This window comes from Megalobrama amblycephala, linkage group LG8 (genome assembly GCF_018812025.1).
Source record: "Megalobrama amblycephala isolate DHTTF-2021 linkage group LG8, ASM1881202v1, whole genome shotgun sequence".
Taxonomy (NCBI): Eukaryota; Metazoa; Chordata; class Actinopteri; order Cypriniformes; family Xenocyprididae; genus Megalobrama; species Megalobrama amblycephala.
The window spans coordinates 21,272,410-21,293,089 of NC_063051.1; the positions used below are offsets into that span (position 1 = coordinate 21,272,410).

Consider the following 20,680-nt stretch of genomic DNA (forward strand, 5'->3'; position numbering starts at 1 on the left):
TATTCAAGCTGAATGTTTGCAGTGCTTTTGTTTCCAGTTGTAAGAGCAACACTGACACCTGCTGTACAGCCATATGAATACACCGCAATCAAACAAAAACTCTGGGACCACATGACCAATTCAATTATATTTAAAAGGAAATATATTGGCTTGGTGTGAAAGTAATCAGACCTTATGAAAGACACGATGACAGGTGAAAAAAAAATAATTTATATGGAAAATGTATAATAATATGGATACTTTAAACAAAAAACTCATTGATAGCTTCTATCCAGCATACGATCCACTCAACGAGGTGACAAAATCAGACTCACTTCATTAATCACAAAAGACAATATGGATTTGAGTAAATAGTCCGAGTTTAATGAAGGAGTGGTTCACTAATTGAAACTGACAGCTATTTGACACACCCTATAATGTTTCTGTACTTAGTTTCCTGAGCTATGCAGACATGGATGACAACCGATTTATGCAAACTGTAGATTCCACTTTCCTTTACCACTGCTGACAAGACTAACCAAGGCCATAGAAAAACGTAAAAATGTTGACATTCTCACAGTGAGAAAATGAATAAATAGCACCATTCATTTCTGCTCTGCTTTTTGATTCAACACTACTCGCTCCAGCCTATACAAATATACTCTGTATACTGGCCTCGTGCATCACTAATATCTGATTAAAAAAAATAAATAGCTATCAAATACAAAAATAAGACTATTTCATATAAAGAGGAAACATCTGAAAATGCTTTGTTAAAAGACCAATGTCAACCTTTCACTTTGGTCAAATAGGAAATTCTGAAATGAAAAAAATGGAATGTTACAGTGCTGAATTATTCAAAAGGTCCCAAATACAAAATGTGTATTTTATAACAATTTTAGATTTTGAATATTTACAGTGTTACACTTCATATAAAACCAGGGCTTGATTAAATGCAGAGTGAGATATGATATGCACACCAAATGACAGAAGTTTCACAAAAATACAGTCAGCTGTCAGATTTCTTTCAAACAACCTAGCGCAAGCATGATAACATTGATAATCTATATAAATAAATAGTTCTACAGTGGTAGAGTGGCGGTCTGATATGACAGTCTACCATGAGTGTTTAAGATATGAACTGAGCTCAGCGGCAGTAATAAGAGGACATAAATGTGCTTCATTTGCATCCCTGAAATTCACACACACACATCTCAGCTACCTTCATGCTAAAAGCAGATTGTATGGACCTGCATCAAGCCCTCATCTGAGGTCAGGAGTTCTGTGCCTGCAGTTCAGTCTTTTTTTTCTGGGCTTTTGCTGGTGAGTCAGATGATTTCTGTTTCATTATGGGGGACAGAGCCTTCACTGTTAGGGTCCATGTCAGTCCTAAGCCTTTTCAGAGGTCGTTCAGAGTGTTCATCTTCCTCCTGTTTGACTGTGATCTCCATGACTTGTGTGCTTGGGCTGCTGGTGTCAGGGATGGAGTCAGGTGGTGTGTTTGCTATGGAAATATCTGGACACATGGCAGAGCCGTTTGTCTGAGATGTCTCATCTCTGATGCTAAGAAGGTCCTCGGAGGAATGGTTCCCTACGCCTGTGAAATCAAAAAGACATTTTAATATTGTTATATACAAATTGTGTGTGTTCTTGTATACATGGTTTATAAGGACAAATGTCTAAATGACGGGTATTACAACATAAACATGGTTTATGAGGACACTTCCTGTGTCCTTGTAAACCAAATGGCTTTTAAAAAAAAAATAATAATAATAATAAATTGAATTGATCAAAAATAACTAATGAATTCTAGGTAACACTTAATATGGCATTTGTTAATATTAGTTAATGCATTGACTAACAAACTAACAATGTGTGATATATTTTTACAGCATTTATTAACCCTCTGTTAATGTGCATGCATAGTGCAATAATGTTAATAGATACATCATTTCATTTTAAAAATGCATTAGTAAATGTTGAGAATAACATTAAGATTAATAAATGCTGTAGAAGTTCAATTCTTAGTTCATGTTAACTAATGTTGACAGTTTCCACAAAAAATATTAAGCAGTTTTTAAACAAACTGTTTTTAAAGGTGCCCTAGATTCAAAAATTGAATTTACCTCGGCATAGTTAAATAACAAGAGTTCAGTACATGGAAAAGACATACAGTGAGTCTCAAACTCCATTGTTTCCTCCTTCTTATATAAATCTCATTTGTTTAAAAGACCTCCGAAGAACAGGCGAATCTCAACATAACACCGACTGTTACGTAACAGTCGGGGTGTACGCCCCAATATTTGCATAATGCCAGCCCATGTTCACAACATTATGAAAGGGATTACACAAGGGCAGCCAGTTAACGTCTGGAGCTGCACACAGCCGAATCATCAGACTAGGTAAGCAAGAACAACAGCGAAAAATGGCAGATGGAGCAATAATAACTGACATGATCCATGATAGCATGATATTTTTACTGATATTTGTAAATTGTCTTTCTAAAAGTTTCGTTAGCATGTTGCTAATATACTGTTAAATGTGGTTAAAGTTACCATCGTTTCTTACTGTATTCACGGAGACAAGAGCTGTCGTTATTTTCATTTTTAAACACTGGCAGTCTGTATAATGCATAAACAACTTCATTCTTTATAAATCTCTCCAACAGTGTAGCATTAGCCGTTAGCCACGGAGGACAGCCTCAAATTCACTCAGAATAAAACTTTAACATCCAAATAAATACTTTACTCACATAATTCGAAGCATGCATACAGCGTGCATGACGAACATCTTGTAAAGATCCATTTGAGGGTTATATTAGCTGTGTGAATGTAAATGCGCTGTAATATAGTCGACAGCTCGTGTGGCAGGGAGCACGCGATTTAAGGGGGCGGCGCCGAGTGTAAATCAGTGCATTGTTAATGATGCCCCAAAATAGGCAGTTAAAAAAATTAATTTAAAAAAAATCTATGGGGTATTTTCAGCTGAAACTTCACAGACACATTCAGGAGACACCTTAGACTTATATTACATCTTGTGAAAAAGCATTCTTGGGCACCTTTAACATTTATAATAAGAAGAAAATGTTATATAAGAAACCATATCAGCATATTAGGATGATTTGTGAATGATCATGTGACTGAAGAATGGAGTAATGATGTGTATTTTTGTGAGTCTGACCATTCTGAGCGTCTGAGTCACTCTCTGGCTCTGATGGGTGTTTGCTGTTGTTTGAAGTGGTGGGAGGTTGAAACGAAGATCCACTGGACTCGGAGCTCTCCCTCTCATCCAAAATACGCTCCATATAATCCCTGTAATGCCAAACAAACACCAGGCCGAATATGACCTTACACAGCATCTGATTCCATGTACACAGAGTTTAATTAGAGGATCTGTGACCTTTAATGTGCCACATGGTACTGACGACTGACTTACAAGACACCGGGACGAAGGCTGTATTTTCTTTTTCCAAGCTTGGTTTGCTGCGCAAAGAAATCATAACGCTCAGATTTCTTCCACATGTAATAAAAGGCCACACATTCTCCTACAGATCTAGTTCTCACCTGGAAAATTTTAATTAAGTAACAATTACCTATGAGAAACAACAAAAAAAAACAGCCAAGTTCACCAACTGATCACTTGAAATTATTCACTAATCAACCAGTAAAAACTGCATAGCAGCAGTCACATTCCATCCTAATAGGGTTTGGAACGAGGAGGTGAGGAATGTGACTAAACACTAACCTTATTTGCTTGTACTAAGCTGAAATCTTTCCCGTAAGCTTTGAGTCCTTGCTCAAAACCTCGACACTCCTCTTCCGTCCAAACTGACATTTCCTCTGAGGCAGAGAGAGATTTGAGTTAAGGTGACACATTCAGAGAATGTTGACTGACATGCTGAGAGCGTCTTTATCACAGGCTTGGATGCTTCTTGCGCTTAAGCTGGGAGCTTTTTAGATTCCCCAAAATAACATTCTGAAAAACATAACTTGATACAAATCAAGAGTTTTGAGAAGAGCATGCTGCTGTTATAAATCAAAATCATGCAGAAGCCATGCCATAGTAGCTTTTACTAAAGCTGTTAATAGATTAAAACATTTTTAATCTGATTAGGTTTAATAATTAGTCAAATAAATCACATCAATATTTGCTGCAAAAAGCCCCATGTAAATATAATTCAAGAACATTGTGACAGACAAGTAATGCATTGAATAGACATTATAAAAATTTATATTAGAGGTCAAAATGTTTGTTTTATTTTCATCTCTTTGAACATAAGCTTATCATAATGACCTACAGTAGACAACATAATTTTGTAATCCAAGGTAAATTTCATTTTACATAAAGGTCAGAAGAATTATTTAACATTAGGGATGTTCATTTCATCATTTTGATATGCGTTAACTGACAAGATTATGTTAAATTAGAATTAAATTAAATTAGAATGTATAAGTGTCTTTAACCCATTAAAATATCAACTTATACCCATTAAAACCATTAAATATCAACCCATTAAAAAAACAACATGAACCTGAGGATTCGCACATCGTCACATCACGTACCTACAGCGCTTCTGTTAATGGAGAAAAACTGAATAAAATTAAATATACAGTACCGGTCAAAAGTTTGGAAACATTAAGGTTTTTTTGTTATGTTTTTGCATTTATTTGACCAAAAATACAGTAAAAAATGCCAAAACCAAAAAACTAATTTATGAAATATTATTACAATTTAAATTAACTGGTTTCTTTTTAAAAAAAAGTTTATATATTTGAAAATGTAATTTATTTCTGTAATGGCAAAGCTGAATTTTCAGCCGCCATTATTTCAGTCTCACATGATCTTTCAGAAATCTTTCTAAGATAATTTCTTATTATCAAAGTTGAAAACTGTTTTTGCTATATAAATTGATTGATTGATTGATTAAATCAGCATATACTGCCGTTCAAAATTTTGGGGTAATATTAAAAAAAAAGAAAGAAAAAAAATTAATACTTTTCAGCTAAGGCACATTAAATAGATAAAAACAATGACATTTATGAAATTAATAAATGTTACAAATTTTTTTTTTTTAAATTGCTGTTCTTTTGAACTTTCTATTCATCAAAGAATACTGGGAAAAAAAAAAAAAAAAAAAAAAATCTGTTCCCACAAAAATATTAAGCAGCACAAATGTGTTTACAATTGATAAGAAATGTTTTACCGTTTTTACTGTATAATTGATCAAATAAATGAAGCCTAAGTGAGATTAAGAAACTACTTTCAAATAGAGTAAAAAACCTTAATGTTTCCAAACTATTGGCTGGTACGGTTTAATAGTCCTATGTGAGGGATAAATAGGCCTTTATGCAAAATATATTTCAGTTAAATAATTAGGTTTGCTCCACAAACAAGTTAACGGAAAGGAAACAGACGGCGAAAACGGTGTGCTGTTTGTTTTCTTTATTTTACAAAAGCACAATGGTTTGTTTTTATTGCGAATGCACAAATAAAAGTAAACCCTTTACAGTTTCAAATGATGTCTTACTCTTGACCATAAATGACAGAGTATTTTAAGCTGTTTCCGCTGTTATAAGGAAACAATTCAAGTGATCAAGCAGGCAAATCCCGCACACACAAATAGTCAACCAAACATATAAAAAGTTACACTGCTCAATTGAAATAGTCCGCAGTAGAATCTGTGGCATTCAGCATTAGCTGGTTTACATAGGCCTGATAAACAATTTAGCATCCAAATAAATCGTGAATATAGAAATATTTGGATTCATGCCGAATGAGAGGCTATGTGATCCCAAAGCCAGTTTCATATTAAATTAATTCATTTTAGCTTTACTTTAGACGTTTATATAGCTACTTATATTTTCCATTCTTGTTCTGTTCTAAATACAATTAAATTTAAAGTTTTTTTTGTGAAGCGAAGGGAACTAAGATTTCTAAATAAAATGTGACTAGTACGCGACTTCTATTCTCTCTCTCAAAAATGCAATTTTTTCATGTGTAGTGTATTTTTTAACCATGCAGCAAACGTTTTAAAATGTCTTGAAAATAGTATTAATCAGTCAAAACTCTTATTCTCATTTAACGGTTAACCAGTTAATTATGAACATCCCTAATTAACATGATTACGTTAATCACATTATTAAAAAAAAATGTTACAAAGACTCACCTTTGGCAGATTTCACATTAAATTTTAATCTTCTTAAAGCTTCTTCTGCATCAAAGTTGCATTTAAACAATTCATAAAGAGCCTGAAATATGAGCAAATAAATTGATGATTACAATATGAGGTCAAAAGTGCATCAGCAATATGATCAAAGGGAATATGCCATCAGATGGAGACCTGCCTGTTCATTGTCTTTGATGTGTGATCCTTCAGGAATGGCATGGACACCAGACTCTTCTCCACTGCGTTTAGAGGCTTCGGCTAAAAACTCTACAACCTTTTCCTCTGGAAGTAACTCTGGATTCCACAAAAGCTGATCGTCATTCTCATAAACTAAATTAGAAATTAGGAGAAAGGCAGATGAAGAAAAACATTTTGTATACACAGAATATCCAAGTCAGAATATCCTTTAGTCTAAAGGATATTGTGATATTTAGTTCTGTCACCTTTTTCATTGTCCTTATATTTACACAGGCCAACAGGAGTCTCTGCTTGATACATTGAACCAACCATGATCTCCTATGAATGACAGAAGAAAACATTCAAATGTCTGAAATCCATTAAAAAAAAAAAAAGAAAGAAAAAGGAAATTTAGAATCTAGAATCTAAATCTAGAATTTACCTTTTTCCAGTCTTCAGATGGAATATAATCATCATCTTCAGATTCTTCTACATCCCCTATAAAATACAAAGTGAATCAAATAAATCTCGTTAGGCCAGGGGTGACCAATCCTGCTCCTGAAGGGACACTGTCCTGCAGAGTTCAGCTCATTTTATACAGTCTGCAGGCGCGTTCCATTCGACCGCAAATGGACTGCGAAGTGGACTTCACAGGGTATTTCGCCATCTTAAGTGAGATTCCATTCCGAAAGGAGCGAACATGTTCAGTTCGAAGGGCACTGCGAACAGCATAGGGAATAAGGGAACATCGATACATCACTTCACAGGAAGTAGAGAGGTAAAATCACCCAACTGTCATCGCGCACCGCGTCACCATTCAGAACTACGATGGAGCAGAGCCGTTGAAAGAGTTTTTAAACGGCTCTCCGTTGGAGGAATTTACATATGTGTTTTGAGTATTCATACATTTTGTTATTATTATACGAACGAAAGTATCAATGGTTATAGCGATGATATTGCATATTTTATTGTATGAATAGGCATGACAAAGTAAAAGTGTTGAAAAGCAGCTGGGGCTCTGTCATTTTTTATTTTACTTTATTTACCTCAGAAGTGTTTACTATGCGGCTGCGCGTGGAAAAGAAAGCGCCCGAGATGAGACCCAGACGGTGGATTAAGAATACATACAGTTAACCAAAATGAGAATTTATTTTCATATGGCATGAGACGCTACAGCTTCAAATCTGTTAATAGTACATTTTAAATTTGAAAGTAAATTATAATATCTATTCATTTGTTATATCATAACCTGCGCGACACCGTCGTTGACTTTCTTTGATGACGTTTGTAGCGCGTTCCAAATGAGTGATTATTGTCAGCGAAGTCCCCCACTACTTATTATATTCAAAAATGACTTGAAATGTTTTTCCAAAGCCCTTAATAAGATGAGAGGTCAGAGTGCTATGAAGCTTCTTTATCTTTTGACATCATTTGATTTATTGTGATACTGCCCATAATTTTTATTCTTATTTAATTTATGTTCCCTTTCTTTTACTCTTTATTTAAGTTCATGTAAATTATGATTTCAAATTTCTATATATTTTCTTTGCTTTTTATATATGTACACTGTGTTGAGCCTGTCATTTCTATCTTCTCTGTAAATGTATATTTGCCTTGGTTGTTTATATACTTTTGTATTCAATATAAAAATAAAAAAAATAAAAAAAATAAAATTATTGTCAGCGAAGTCCACTTCAACGGATATACCGTGCTCAAGGAGTAGGGAGCAGTGAACACTGCGTAGGGACCCTGTCGAATGGAACGCAGCTTGTGGTTCAGCTCCAACCCCAATTAAACACACCTGAACAGCTAATCAAGAAGCAAGCTGGAGCCAAACTCTGCAGGACAGTGGCCCTCCAGAGTCTGGACTCCAGTTAGATTCTTATTCTGTAACGCCATCTGCTGGTTCTACTAAGCATCTACTAGATGGTACAAGAAGTAAAAACATGTGTGCAAGTGTACATTCGTTACATTTAAACACACACACACATATATATATATATATATATATATATGTGTGTGTATGTGCGTGTGTGTGTGGGGTCAGTACATTTTTGAAAGTCACTTTATGCTTAACAAGGCTGCCTTTATTTGATCAAAAATACAGTAAAAACAGTAATATTGTGAAATATTACAATTTCTCACTATTTAAAATAACTTCTCTAATTTAATTCACTTTTAAATGTAATTTTGTCCTGTAAAAGCAGATTTTTCTGCATCCATTACTCACGTCTTCAGCGTCACTTCAACAATCATTCTAATATGATTTATTGCTCAGTAAAAATTTCTGATTATTAATGTTGAAAACAGTTGTGCTGCTTAATATTTTTGTGAAAACCTTGATACATTGTTCAGGACTCTTTGACAGTAAGAAAAAGAACAGCATTTACTCAAAATAGAATTTTTTTTAACATTTGTTTTCAGCATTATACTTGGTATAGTACAGTTATCTGTAAATATTTTTATTTTGGTTTGTTTTTTATTGGTTTTCTAAAAGTGATAACATGCACTTATATGATGAGAAGAAGCCTAAAACACTTTATAACCTGCATATATTCATTGCTGATAGATCAGTGTGATACTGTAAATGGGGCCTGATGTTGCATGATCACCAGACAGCAAAGTACAGGCTGAGTGTAGTTCAAAAGAGATTTGCTTATGGTAAAGACAAACAGTTTTGTGTAATGACAATGTGCGCCTTGAATTAATTCAATCATTTTTGACAAATCACTAAATGATCACTAAACTTTTGCCATGGAAACACTACTTGTATGATAAATTTATTTTTAGAAATTCTTAAATTTTATATTTTACATAACTAAATAGGGCCAATAGTCAGGAAACACGATTTTGTTCCATCCCGCTTTTTCTTTTTTCCATACTTATCCAGAACTGGAAATTACTCAAATCAAATTAGATATTTTCCCATACGGAGTAGGAACCCTGTATGTACTAACTATATCTAAAACTTCCCTAAAAAAAATGATAACATGACAGTCCATACTTCAGCTCTACAACATGTGATTTAATTTCTTGTATAAAATTAGTTTGATGTATGTCATTTATGATGTGTATGTGTATGATGATGTGCATTTTTATAATCATACCTTCAAAGTAATTGGATGGCCGGGGGCATATAAGCTGAGCTGTGCTGTGAGAGACACTGCTGGACGGAGGCTCATCACTGGACGACTGCACATCCTCATCATCCTGATCAGAAAGCTCCCGCCTCTCCTCCTCCTCCTCCTCCTCCTCCTCCTCCTCCTCCTGGCATCCATGGCGGTGAATGGATTTAAAACATTTATTCACACAAAAACAAACTAGGACTATACGTTAGCTGTTTTTCATATAGATCTTTACTTTGAGTTTACTATGGCTGCTGCAAGTATTATCTGAAGAATCCTCCTCTTGAACATCTCCATCCTCTTCCTCTGGAGACCCACCAGCGCTGTAGCCATATAATTTCAGAAGCTCCTCGATGGGCATCTCACCCTCCTACAAAACATAGTTAAATAATGAATTGAAACCTATGAAGTTTATTTAATGGGCCTCATCATAAATTATAGAAAATAACAGGTGGCTCATACTCGAGTTAGGTCATCAATTTCGGTGTTGAAGTTTGTCTCTCCCTCCAGCTTTTCCTCTTCTTCCAGAGTCTGCTCATCATCAAAGTCGTGTACGAGCATGTCTGCTGATGGATCAAAGTCTCTGTCCTCATCCTGCACCACTGGATCTGCTCCTGTTTATCACATTTCCTTATTAATTAATATATTTATCTATTATACATTAATACACTGTGTGTTTATATATATATATATGTGCTACATACTAATTTATATACAATAATAATATATAACATTAACTAAATTAAATGTACACATATTATATAATATTAGCTATACATTAAAATGAAACTGGGCTTTGATGCAGCCTACATTAATTTTGTTAATGCTAGTAAACATAATCAATAATAATAATAAAAAATAACTGAATTTCTTTACCTTCGGCGCCAGAACCACTTAGGGAGGGCTGAAAAGAGAATTAAATGAAACTTTCAAGCCTATTATAAAATAACGTCAACCTTTAAGAACACAAACCATAAAAGAACAGATGATACTATGACCTGCTTTTGATTTTTTATCTACAGTCAGAAACAAAGAAGCTAAACCACATATAACCTCGTGTAAAAGAATGGGAATCGAAATAACAGGATAGACTGGGTTATAACTGATTCATTAGTGCTCGTTTTCCTTACCAAAAACACAGAGGAATAAACTCAGATGTGAGTTTGGCGCACAGGCAACAAGTTAGCTGCTAGCTGCTAACACATTCAAATTGGGCGCCCTAATCTGTTTGCTGACTATTCATGGCTGAATGTTAAAAAGCACGTCATCGTTGAAACGTTTAAAATAAAAAAATTAAGTTACATTTATTAAAAGGTTGCGTTGACCGCTCAAGTGCGTTATTTGCTGTAATTTGTAATGTTTCTCTTACCTCCGCCATAGTTGTAGTGGGTTGTGTGAAGCCAGCGACAGTAAATGTGTTTAACTCTGAAAATGAGCAGAGCTGCACTATTATTGTAAATACTACAAAATAAAAGTCACGTCAAACCCCAGACACTGTGCAAAGGTGACAAGAAGTATAATATGGTATTTGGGAATCGTAATTATCATCGTAGGAATTTTTCACAATTCATTTACGGTAGCCATATTTTAAAATATTATCAGAAAATCCTGAAATCAGATGCATTTGAAATCATAAGTGTTGGTTAACTAAATGAACTCATTTTGTTATTCAAATAGTCCCAAAATAAAATGACTGCAGAAGTAAATGTAATTTATGTAAATGTAAAAACTACTAGCTTTTGAGAATCGTATTTCACCCCTCATGAAAAATGTTTGCCTATTCAAAATAAATTCAGAATAATGTACTCTCACATAAGAATCACTGGATTTTCTTTTTACCACTGGCAATATTTTATTTTACATGGATCAGGTCACATCATGACTGTTTGCTTCTTAAAATCCCATAAGCAGACAGTTTGTAGAACTAAACTGGATGACAATTAGCATTTTCAAGCCATGGTCTCTCTTATGAATTTATGTTTTTCAACAGCAGGTTTTACAAAGTCTGTATTGAACATTACTTCAAGAGACTTTTGTGTTTTCTTCAACATAAATTACGCTCTTACCTCAGCCATGATTTTCCCCCCGTAAATCAATCTTAAGTGGTTTAATTTGTATTTGAGAGACAATTAATTTGATTTTATGCAACACAAAACATATATAATTATACTGTAGGGAAAGTAGTACACCATTCATTGCTACAGAATGAAATCATTTTATTTTGGTTAACATCAGAAAATGAAATTAAAAGGACACATTCTTTGAGTTGGTTTTATTTAAATGTTATACACTTCCTGTTCTCACTGATATAATCACTGAGAATTTGCAGACATGAATTTGACAAATCTTGAACTGTATAAAAACATGAAAAAAATAGCAATATTAAGTACAAGTTGAACAAAATATATCTGCAGCAACAATGTCTTTGAAGACGTCAGTGGATAAAAAATACAGTGCAAAAATGCACTTTATCCATAAAAGTTTGAATCTCAAAGCAATGGACAAACAAGGTACTCAAAAAGTGGATACATAAATGAGAACAAACATTCATTCAGTAACTGCAGAATACATCAGGTTATCCAGATGTATAACATGTATAGCACAACAACAACAAAAAATACTGAGAAACCTGTGATGTTATCAGATGGTCAAAAATGTAAGTAAATGTATGAGAAATTATTATTTCCCAAAGGTAGCAACGTTTAACAAAGACAGATCAAATTACTGAAAAGTTTTTGTAACAATACTTGCAAAAACTAATACCCATTTTAAATTACTGACAACTGAGAAAAGCTGTAAACTGTTAAAGTGCAATTACTGTACCATTTGCTTTTATAAATAACCATGATTCCGTCAGTACAAAGCAAATGGAGTTACTGCATCCCATTCCCAAATACAAAAAATACAAAAGCAGTCATAAGAATTTGTCCAGTTGAACACTAACACTGACAATGCTCGACAAAATATTTTTCTTCTTTAAAGCTTATCAAGAGACTCAAATCAAATATCTACTCAAGTTGCACACATGTACCTTATTTTACACACTCAAACACCCACTTTCCATATATCATTCAGGATTTAAAGGAACATTCCAATAAAACTCAAGAGGGTACCAGAACTTTCAAATAACTATTTAAACAACGTATCAAATAACTCCCTTTTCATAGCTAGGATAATCCAATTTACAATCCTAACAATAAAACAATCTTTCATAAAAATAAATAGCCTTGCTGACTAAAACACATCTTTAAAAGTACTCTTCAATAGGCAATACAAAAGGTGTTTCAACAGTAATGACAGTCATCATTCACATATGGCAAGTTTTGAACAGGCCAGAGAAAACAGAGAAATCATTCCATTAAAATGTAACAGACACCACTTCTTCACAGACGTGAAAATGAACAGGCAAATATTTACTCTGGAACAACACATTCCAGCGTGTCTGAAGCTCTTTCATTTGAGACGATGTCCTGCCTGTACCTTTTACAGTCAATATCTTCTTCATATTTAAAAAAAAAAAAAAAAAAAGAATATACAAAACTCACAGACACAGCTTTGAGCATCATAAACAAGCGTCCAAACATTGGTCATACAGCCACTTTCCCTTTGACCTCTAGTTTATTTGCACTCTCGCTCTGTTTGGTGGTCTGCTCTTCTGTGAAGGTAATGTAGGAATACACCAGACTGCCAGCAATACTGAGAAGACAAGTACAGATCATTAGCATCACCATGAATCCATGCATCCCATCTGTTTCCTTCTGGGAAAAGCTCACTTCATACCTGATGTTCAGACCAATGAAGTTAGTCCATGAGAAAATGTAATCCCCACCAAACACCATTCCAATATATGTCACTAATATATTCTGCAGAGAGAGAAAACTCATTAATATAGCAAAAGCAGGACAAACTGCGTCTTATGTTTAAGAAACAATCTTACCTTTAGGCAGCCAACAATGGTAGTAGTTAGCGCAGAGTTATACTGAGTGCAAAGTACGGTGGAGTACATTAAAATGAACCTGTAAATGAAGAAACAGAAGAGAGAATAAATGTTGTCGAATGATGAATGCCTAAAATCATGAATCTAAAGGTGTGGTCACAATGGCAAAATTTCACTGACAAAAAAAGTCAATTTGTCAATAGCATAGCGATGCATGAAGCAGAGCTAACACTTTCAAATCAAGCAGCTTTCTGTTTGTCAGTGCAATGAATTTGCATGACCAACTTAAACATGAGCTTAATGTGTGTGGGAAAATTTTTGCCCTCACAGGAAACACCCGAATACAAGGATTCAAACTGAAATGACTGGATTTGCCGAACAACGGTAAATGTGACCACATCTTATTTAATCATTTAAAGGTGCTAAATAGGATCTTTTCGTCGACTGAGAAACCAAAGACTGAGTTTTTGAAATGAGCGCATGCGTAAGAACAACCCCCCTCCTTCAAGGGAACGCCTCCCAAAACACGTGCATGAGTATTGGAACACAAGTGTTTACCACCGGCATTCGCTGTGTCGTGTTAGTGGATCCATTATGTCAGACTCACCGCAGGTAACTCATAATCTGCAGTTGTTACTCCTGTCTCCTGACAAAAACATTGCATGCGGCGCCTGTGGAGTGTGGAAAGTTACGGGAGCGCGCAGTCTCTCACAAGGAACGTCATGGCAGTGATTGACAAGCCAGAGGGCCAATCCGCGCACGTCCGATGTTTTTAAGGCCCTACCTCGTGCACAGATGATGTATATTAATATTATTCCTTTCAGTGCACCTAATAAATAGTCTTTTATCAGTTAGTAAAGACAGTTTCAAGTAATATTGCAAAAATGTATAAAACAAACATCCTATTTAGCACCTTTAATTATGCAAGAGTAAACCATGCACACAAAAAAAAACGCATAAGCTTGTTTTGCATTTACTAGGGCTGTTAGTCAATCCATTAATATATAGGGGCTCTAAGGACTTCTGCAATGAATTAATACATTTTCCTCAGCACTGTATCAACGTAAAATTATATCTGTAAAGACAGCAACCCGCTGTCGCATGCTGGTGTTTGCATTTCTATGAATGATGAGGTTTCATTTTTTGGTGAGATTTTATTTGTTGAAGTTTGATAGCAATTATATTACACAATAAAAACAGTGAAAATGACTTTTACCATTTTACAGAGTTTTTTTTAGTAACTTTTATTTTATTCATTTATTATTATTATTATTATTTTTTTACTACAGTTTTTCAGTTTATAAGTAATCACACCAAACTGAATGAAAGTTATGTCAAAAATGCATAAAAAGCATTAATGGGATAGTTAAATCCAAAAATGAAAATTCTGTCAATTCCCCCTCAAGTTGTTCTAAACCTGTATAAAAAAATTTTTTGTAACCAAGGAGATCTCCCCCCAGTTGACAACCATATTATTTTTTTTTACTATGGTAGTCAATGGGGGGTGAGATCTGCTTGGTTACAAACATTCTTCCAAATATCTTCCTTTGTGTTCAGCAGAACAAAGAAATTTACACAGGTTTGGAACAACTTGAGGGAGAGTAAATTATGAGTAAATTTTCATTTTTGGGTGAACTACCCCTTTAAATATATTTAAATAGCATCCATTAAACGCATTAACTTTGACAGCCCCAGTATTTACCAAATATAAAGTTATTTCAACTTACCCCATTATACAAGAGAGAATAAATTGACTTATAAAAAGCATATCTGACCAGCCTTCATAATCAAAAGCCTAAGGAGAGGGAAAAAAATTGGACACTATAAAAACATAAACAGAGTAATTACCTTAGTTAATCATTACATTTTACAACACAGCAAAGAAGATGTTTACAACAAAGAAAACTTTCCACATCAACCACGTTTTTTCATGAAAACTGCAAAAAATGTATTCCGATAGTGGGTGAAAAACAAATCTACTCAACCTATCTAAAAACAGGTGAAGAACTCACCTAAAAAGAATATACCTAAAGAATATAAGTTCCTACATTGAATCTGATAGTTACGCTGACTGGTATAATGGTGGCTTTGTGCATGAGACACACCACCTCCTGTCCTCTCTCCTTCCTGAAGCAGTGCCTGCCAAATAAACTGGGGCCTCCTTGTGAACAAACTGAGCTAAATAAAATGAGCCATTCATGGAGCAGGGTCCTGTCATCCTAACCTCCCAAACAACTGAGCCTTGTGCTCACACTGCTTAAAGCACACTTTTTGACTTTAAGAAACTTCTTCACGGGAAAGGAGTTCAGGCAGGAATAGACATGCTGAAATGTATCTGTCAGCTTGATATGATTTCAAAAGAATTTATGACAAGCATGCACAGTCGTTCCAAATGGCTAATGGTGTGAGTTCCCTGGCAATGTGAGCTCACTGCAGCTGAGCAGATGGTGTGTTCGTGGTTGCCAGATCATCTACGGGTATGAGGTCTTGTTGAGAGACGGACTCTTAGGAGTGACTAGAGGTTATTTAAGGTCTGGTATGTAGTAACAATATCTTATATATAACTGAGCATGACCAAACTACCTACAGTATGTGTGCAACTATTTCAAGAAACATTTTATTAATAAAGCAATAGCCACAAAGGCCATCACTAGAGAAAATAAAAAAATATATATTTATTTATACTTTTTTTTTTTTTTTTTTTTAATGGACAAAAAACAGCAAAAAAACTACAACAAAAGATATAACTGACGGGATGGGAACTTACCTTGTCCATATCTCCTGTGACATGTGCTAAAAGCAGGGTTGGAAGTATCATAAATAAAGCATTGTAATAGAGCAGGCCATACTTCCCCAGCTCCTATAGAACAGAAAGACAACAAGAGAGACAAATCAGATACAATAATGCCATGTCATGATTCCCTCTTCTCTCACACCCTCTACTCTAGCTGCTCTTTTGCCAAAAGAGAACCAGATGGTATGTAAACAGCTGTAGAGAGCCTCAGGTCTTTTTTCAAGAAATGATCATAAGCTTTAACAGGTTGTAAAACCTTGACTTCCTTGTTCAAGTTGTCAGTGCTCTAGATAAATCTTTCTATGTAGTCCACATTCTTCAATGAAAACTGTAACAGTCATAAAACTACCAGCTCTTCATCTGAAGGTCTCAAATAGAACACACATGACTTCTTTTTTCAGTCCAAGTCAGTGGGGTAATGCAATAAACACTGCTCAGGTTGCCAAGCAATCTCTGTTTCAACAAATTCAAGCATAGGCATGTCTACTAAATATATTGAAGTGTGTACTTAAAACGTTTAAACGTGAACGTTGGTTGAAGATGATGAGAAGGTGAGAAGCACTCAACACAAAAACAATGATGTAAAACAGTAGTTCTCAACAGGTGGTTTAAATTCCAAAATGGGATGCAGGTCTGTTCCAATAGGATTGCAGTTAGGATACCAAGAGAAAGAGGCTTATTAACTCAATGCTCAATGAGGACAAAATGCTTCCTAATTCCTGTGTCACATGGAGAGTGCCACATTAGGCAGATGTCGGCATGGACAGGTTGCGAAACATACCCTTATCCTCAAAAACTATTAACAAAACGAGAACATTTATGCAGTGAATTATTTCATGACATTAAGAACAATTCAGAAAATTCAGGGTTAAAATCAAGATCATTCATATATTGCAGTGTATGAGTTGCTAAATTTTGTGCAAGCACGGGAGCGCAATATTTCTCAATTAATGGCTATAGGGAACAGCTGCTGCTTCAGGGAGAACTCAAGGTCTTTGTGAAATCTTGATCATGAATGTGTTGCCTTTCTTACCTTAGAGTCAAGTTTCTGTTTCACAAAAGCTCCATTGGCAGCAGTTAAGACATCATTCATTAAAATGAACATGTACCCTTGCAGGTCAAAAGCCAAGTCAGCACTGCACAAAAAAAATATAAGGGCACTCAAAGCCTTGGAAAAAATATTTGTTACTAAATGTGTCCAGACATGGTTGCAGCCTTCCCCTCATACATAATAATATTGACGTATAATTAACTTATGTGTTGTTTTGGCAAACATTAACTTTCCTCTGTAAAGCAGTGAATAATAGGCTTGTACTTCAAGGAAAAAGCAACCAAGATAAGGCTGAATTCTATTAAACAAACAATGGGTCACTGTGGAAAGAAAGAAAAAAAATTACCTTGCAGCTACAAAGGCCCCTAGAATCATAGTAAATACTGTCAGCTGAATTGGCCGAGAGAATTTCTTCCTGTAATAAGGGACATAATCACTGATAGTTTTTATCATCATAACCAACGTAATTAATTAGATGTAAACTATCAGAAAAACGTCAATAGCAAAATGGTGAACTTTTACTTACTTTAACAAGAAACCCTCCGCCAGCATTGTAAAGAGAATAGAAAACCTCCTCAATACTGTAAACATTGGCAGACTGAAGGAAGGAAAAACAAATTAAAAATATATCAAATGTATAACGCACAAAAAATAAGGCAGTTATGTATTAATGATCTTTATGTAATATTTAAAGCTGTTATGTACTGTATCATACTTAAGTCTTTTTGTTCCAAAGAGTCCCGTTATTTGATTTCCTACATATAGAAGAGGTAGCGGAAACGTCTGCAATTACAAGAAGCTAGATATTGAGCAAACATACCAACAAGCAAGATGAGACACTTACAAAGCAGCATTGTCTTGCAGTCCCATGTGGGGTATCTTTTCCCATGTCAACAAATAAGACTTGCACAGTTGTCCTAGAATAAACATGTGTTCTTTGGGGGAAAAAACATGTGATAACATGCAGAAGTTTATTGAGCTAGCACTCCTCACCTTTTTTGGTATGCTACCATCAAACTCGGGGAAGGTGATCACCCGGAGGGCCTTTCCCACCCGTAACACAACAACTGTTGCTAACATCTGCAGAGGAAAGTCATGCTATGTAAATGCCACTACGCTTTGTTAATCTATAAAGTACAAAGTATGGCAAGCGAGAATAACTTTATCTGAGAAAAGGAAACTCACCTGCCCAATGCCAACACATATTGAAGAGGGGAACCTGTTCAGAAAGATTTTTTTTTAGCAAAGACTGAAGGCACAGAGTTTTATTTTTTTTTTTATGTAAAAGTAACATTACTACTACTTTTGACTGATATTACAAAAATGAACCATCATATGCAATGTAGGTGTGAACTAGTGATTGTGAAATATTATTCTCCGTCAATGACTCACTTTTGTCCATACTTAATTACATGTTTATTCTACAACTTACACTATAGTATTTATACACTTTCTTGCAACTTAAGCTTTTTTTCAAATTCTGTGAAATCAGCCTCTTAATTTGTTCTAGCCAGGTAGTTGGCTCACAATCCAAAATGTTGTAGTTAAGCGTGATTTCCCCAAATACATGTTCTTGGATCAACATCTTTGTTAATCCTGGAACAACATTCCAATCAACCAATTAGATTTGAGTGACAAGTTTACAGTTTATGTCAAATTTATGTCCTGGCTTTTCCAGGATTAAGTGCTACATCAGTTTTATCGTTTCCCTCTGACTTTAGGGATAAGTTATTGTCAGGGGTACGGATAGGGTTAGGACTGTTGTCGGACAGGAATGTTGTTCTAGGATAAACTAAATATGTTGATCCAGGAACATGTCTTACTTGGCAAAATCACAGAGAAGGTACTTTAAAGAATAGCATGGTATTAAAATTGATGGAACGTTACGCGCCTAACGGTTAAAACGGTATTAATTATGTCCCACAACGCATAGTAATAATATTGCACTTTTTGTTTCGAGAAAAACCTTCAGTCTCACACTGAATGTTCAAATAAGCAAACGGAAAAACGGCGTCCTTCCGTACCAGACTGATACTGAAGTTGCCAACTATCCAAATTATTCTGCATCTAGAGAGTCACTTTGTAAAATACAGAATATGTAACAAAAAAGTCCTCTTACCTGTAATTAGTCAGGACGCTCTTGTTTACTACAACTATAAGGAAAGAGCTGATTCCATAAAAAACCGCGGCTGAAAGTTTGAAGAGTACCGTTAACGTTTGGTCCGCCATCCCTGTCGCTTCATTCCTTAACTCACATTGCTTCATTCTGAACACAGCGCCTTTCTTCCTCCCCACGTTGACGAATCTGAATTTCCGCCATGTTTACAGAGATACGTATGCTGTGACGACATATCTAATTTACATGCGAAAGTACGATGTTCTCTGTCGCCACCCTGCGGCAGCTGACTGCAAGCAAAGAATAAACACTAACAAGAAGCGACACTCAATAGAACGATCCATTGAAACTCCGGCGCCCAGCAGCGGGCCTGCGTTTCCGCCATTTTGGGGTGAAAGCGAGTCGGCAGTCCACTAGTTTCTATGGCAATATCAGCTGCTTTGATAAAACAAAACGTACATCAAAGCTGAAATCAAACTTGAATGCTATCACTAGTGATCATCAAATCCTTTTTACAGTTTATTTTACACATTTTTTTTTTCACAAAACCTTTGCTCTCTAGAAACCCAGTCAGTTTGGGTTAAAATTCTTTAAAAGGCTTATAAACACTGAATTATTACCAACTTATGAAATTACATTTAGGACATGCATCAGAAAAATTGGGAATGTTGGACAATAAATATATGAATATAACAGCTTCAGTGTTTGTCTAATGTCCGTTAAAGCAAAAGTGTCCAAAAGTGGGAAAATAATGCGATAACACAGCAATGCATCATGTATTATAAGATCATTATGTTTGTAGCGTGATCCATTAAAACGTGCAATATAGCCTATTTCAATTCAGACCTAGATATTATTACTAACTCCACTAGGTCTGAAATATATTGTTCGCTGCAAACATGATGCTCTTAAATTGATTAATTATTCATTTACTATTAATAAATGTGTAAAGTTGCATAAACTCAATAAAGTAGGCTAACTATTACCTCAGATGGTTGAATGGTTGGATTCCACAACTGGTAAAATAAAACATTACAATACAACAATACAACATTTACTGTGGGAGCCATACAATTTACTGGTGACTTAATTTAAAAAACTGCTATTGCGCTTCTGATTTGGCAGTGAAATTCGCCGATTTTGGGTGCGTAGATGTGAAGGATTCTATGGTCCAGTTAGTATTTTCACCCCATAATGGCGGCCGCGCTACCGGAGCGCCATCTAGTGGCTGTTACCCAAAAAGTTTCAAAGTGTCGCCTCTTGGGTTCTATACTCTTTGCTGCAAGCTTTTTACCTACAGAGCGACAAAACATTACTTTACGTGGACTAATGAAC

General features: G+C 35.1%; 2 protein-coding genes across 9 annotated transcripts; both read right to left on the bottom strand.

Annotated features, from left to right (window-relative positions):
* Window positions 1–341: 341 nt before the first annotated feature.
* mier1a (mesoderm induction early response 1a, transcriptional regulator) lies at window positions 342–10,935 on the bottom strand. 8 transcript variants are annotated; one of them, XM_048200034.1, is made up of 13 exons: window positions 10,817–10,935; window positions 10,324–10,351; window positions 9,910–10,061; window positions 9,683–9,817; window positions 9,430–9,562; window positions 6,765–6,820; window positions 6,589–6,661; window positions 6,324–6,475; window positions 6,146–6,227; window positions 3,724–3,818; window positions 3,415–3,542; window positions 3,160–3,290; window positions 342–1,576 (listed from the first exon to the last, which is right to left on the bottom strand). In XM_048200034.1, the coding sequence occupies exons 1-13, from the start codon at window positions 10,823–10,825 to the stop codon at window positions 1,308–1,310; spliced, it is 1,443 nt and encodes a 480-aa protein (XP_048055991.1). In that variant the 5' UTR covers window positions 10,826–10,935; the 3' UTR covers window positions 342–1,307. The 8 variants fall into 8 exon arrangements, with proteins under 8 accessions (XP_048055991.1, XP_048055990.1, XP_048055989.1 ...); XM_048200033.1 differs by having other exon boundaries at window positions 9,430–9,571; XM_048200032.1 differs by having other exon boundaries at window positions 9,430–9,577.
* Window positions 10,936–11,646: 711 nt separating this feature from the next.
* On the bottom strand, window positions 11,647–19,582 carry slc35d1a (solute carrier family 35 member D1a). Its single transcript, XM_048200038.1, has 12 exons — window positions 19,349–19,582; window positions 18,415–18,448; window positions 18,223–18,309; window positions 17,945–18,012; window positions 17,756–17,827; window positions 17,576–17,644; window positions 17,212–17,314; window positions 16,152–16,244; window positions 15,112–15,179; window positions 13,385–13,463; window positions 13,228–13,310; window positions 11,647–13,143 (listed from the first exon to the last, which is right to left on the bottom strand). Exons 1-12 carry the CDS (start codon window positions 19,492–19,494, stop codon window positions 13,035–13,037), a joined length of 1,011 nt encoding a protein of 336 aa, XP_048055995.1. The 5' UTR covers window positions 19,495–19,582; the 3' UTR covers window positions 11,647–13,034.
* Window positions 19,583–20,680: the final 1,098 nt, after the last annotated feature.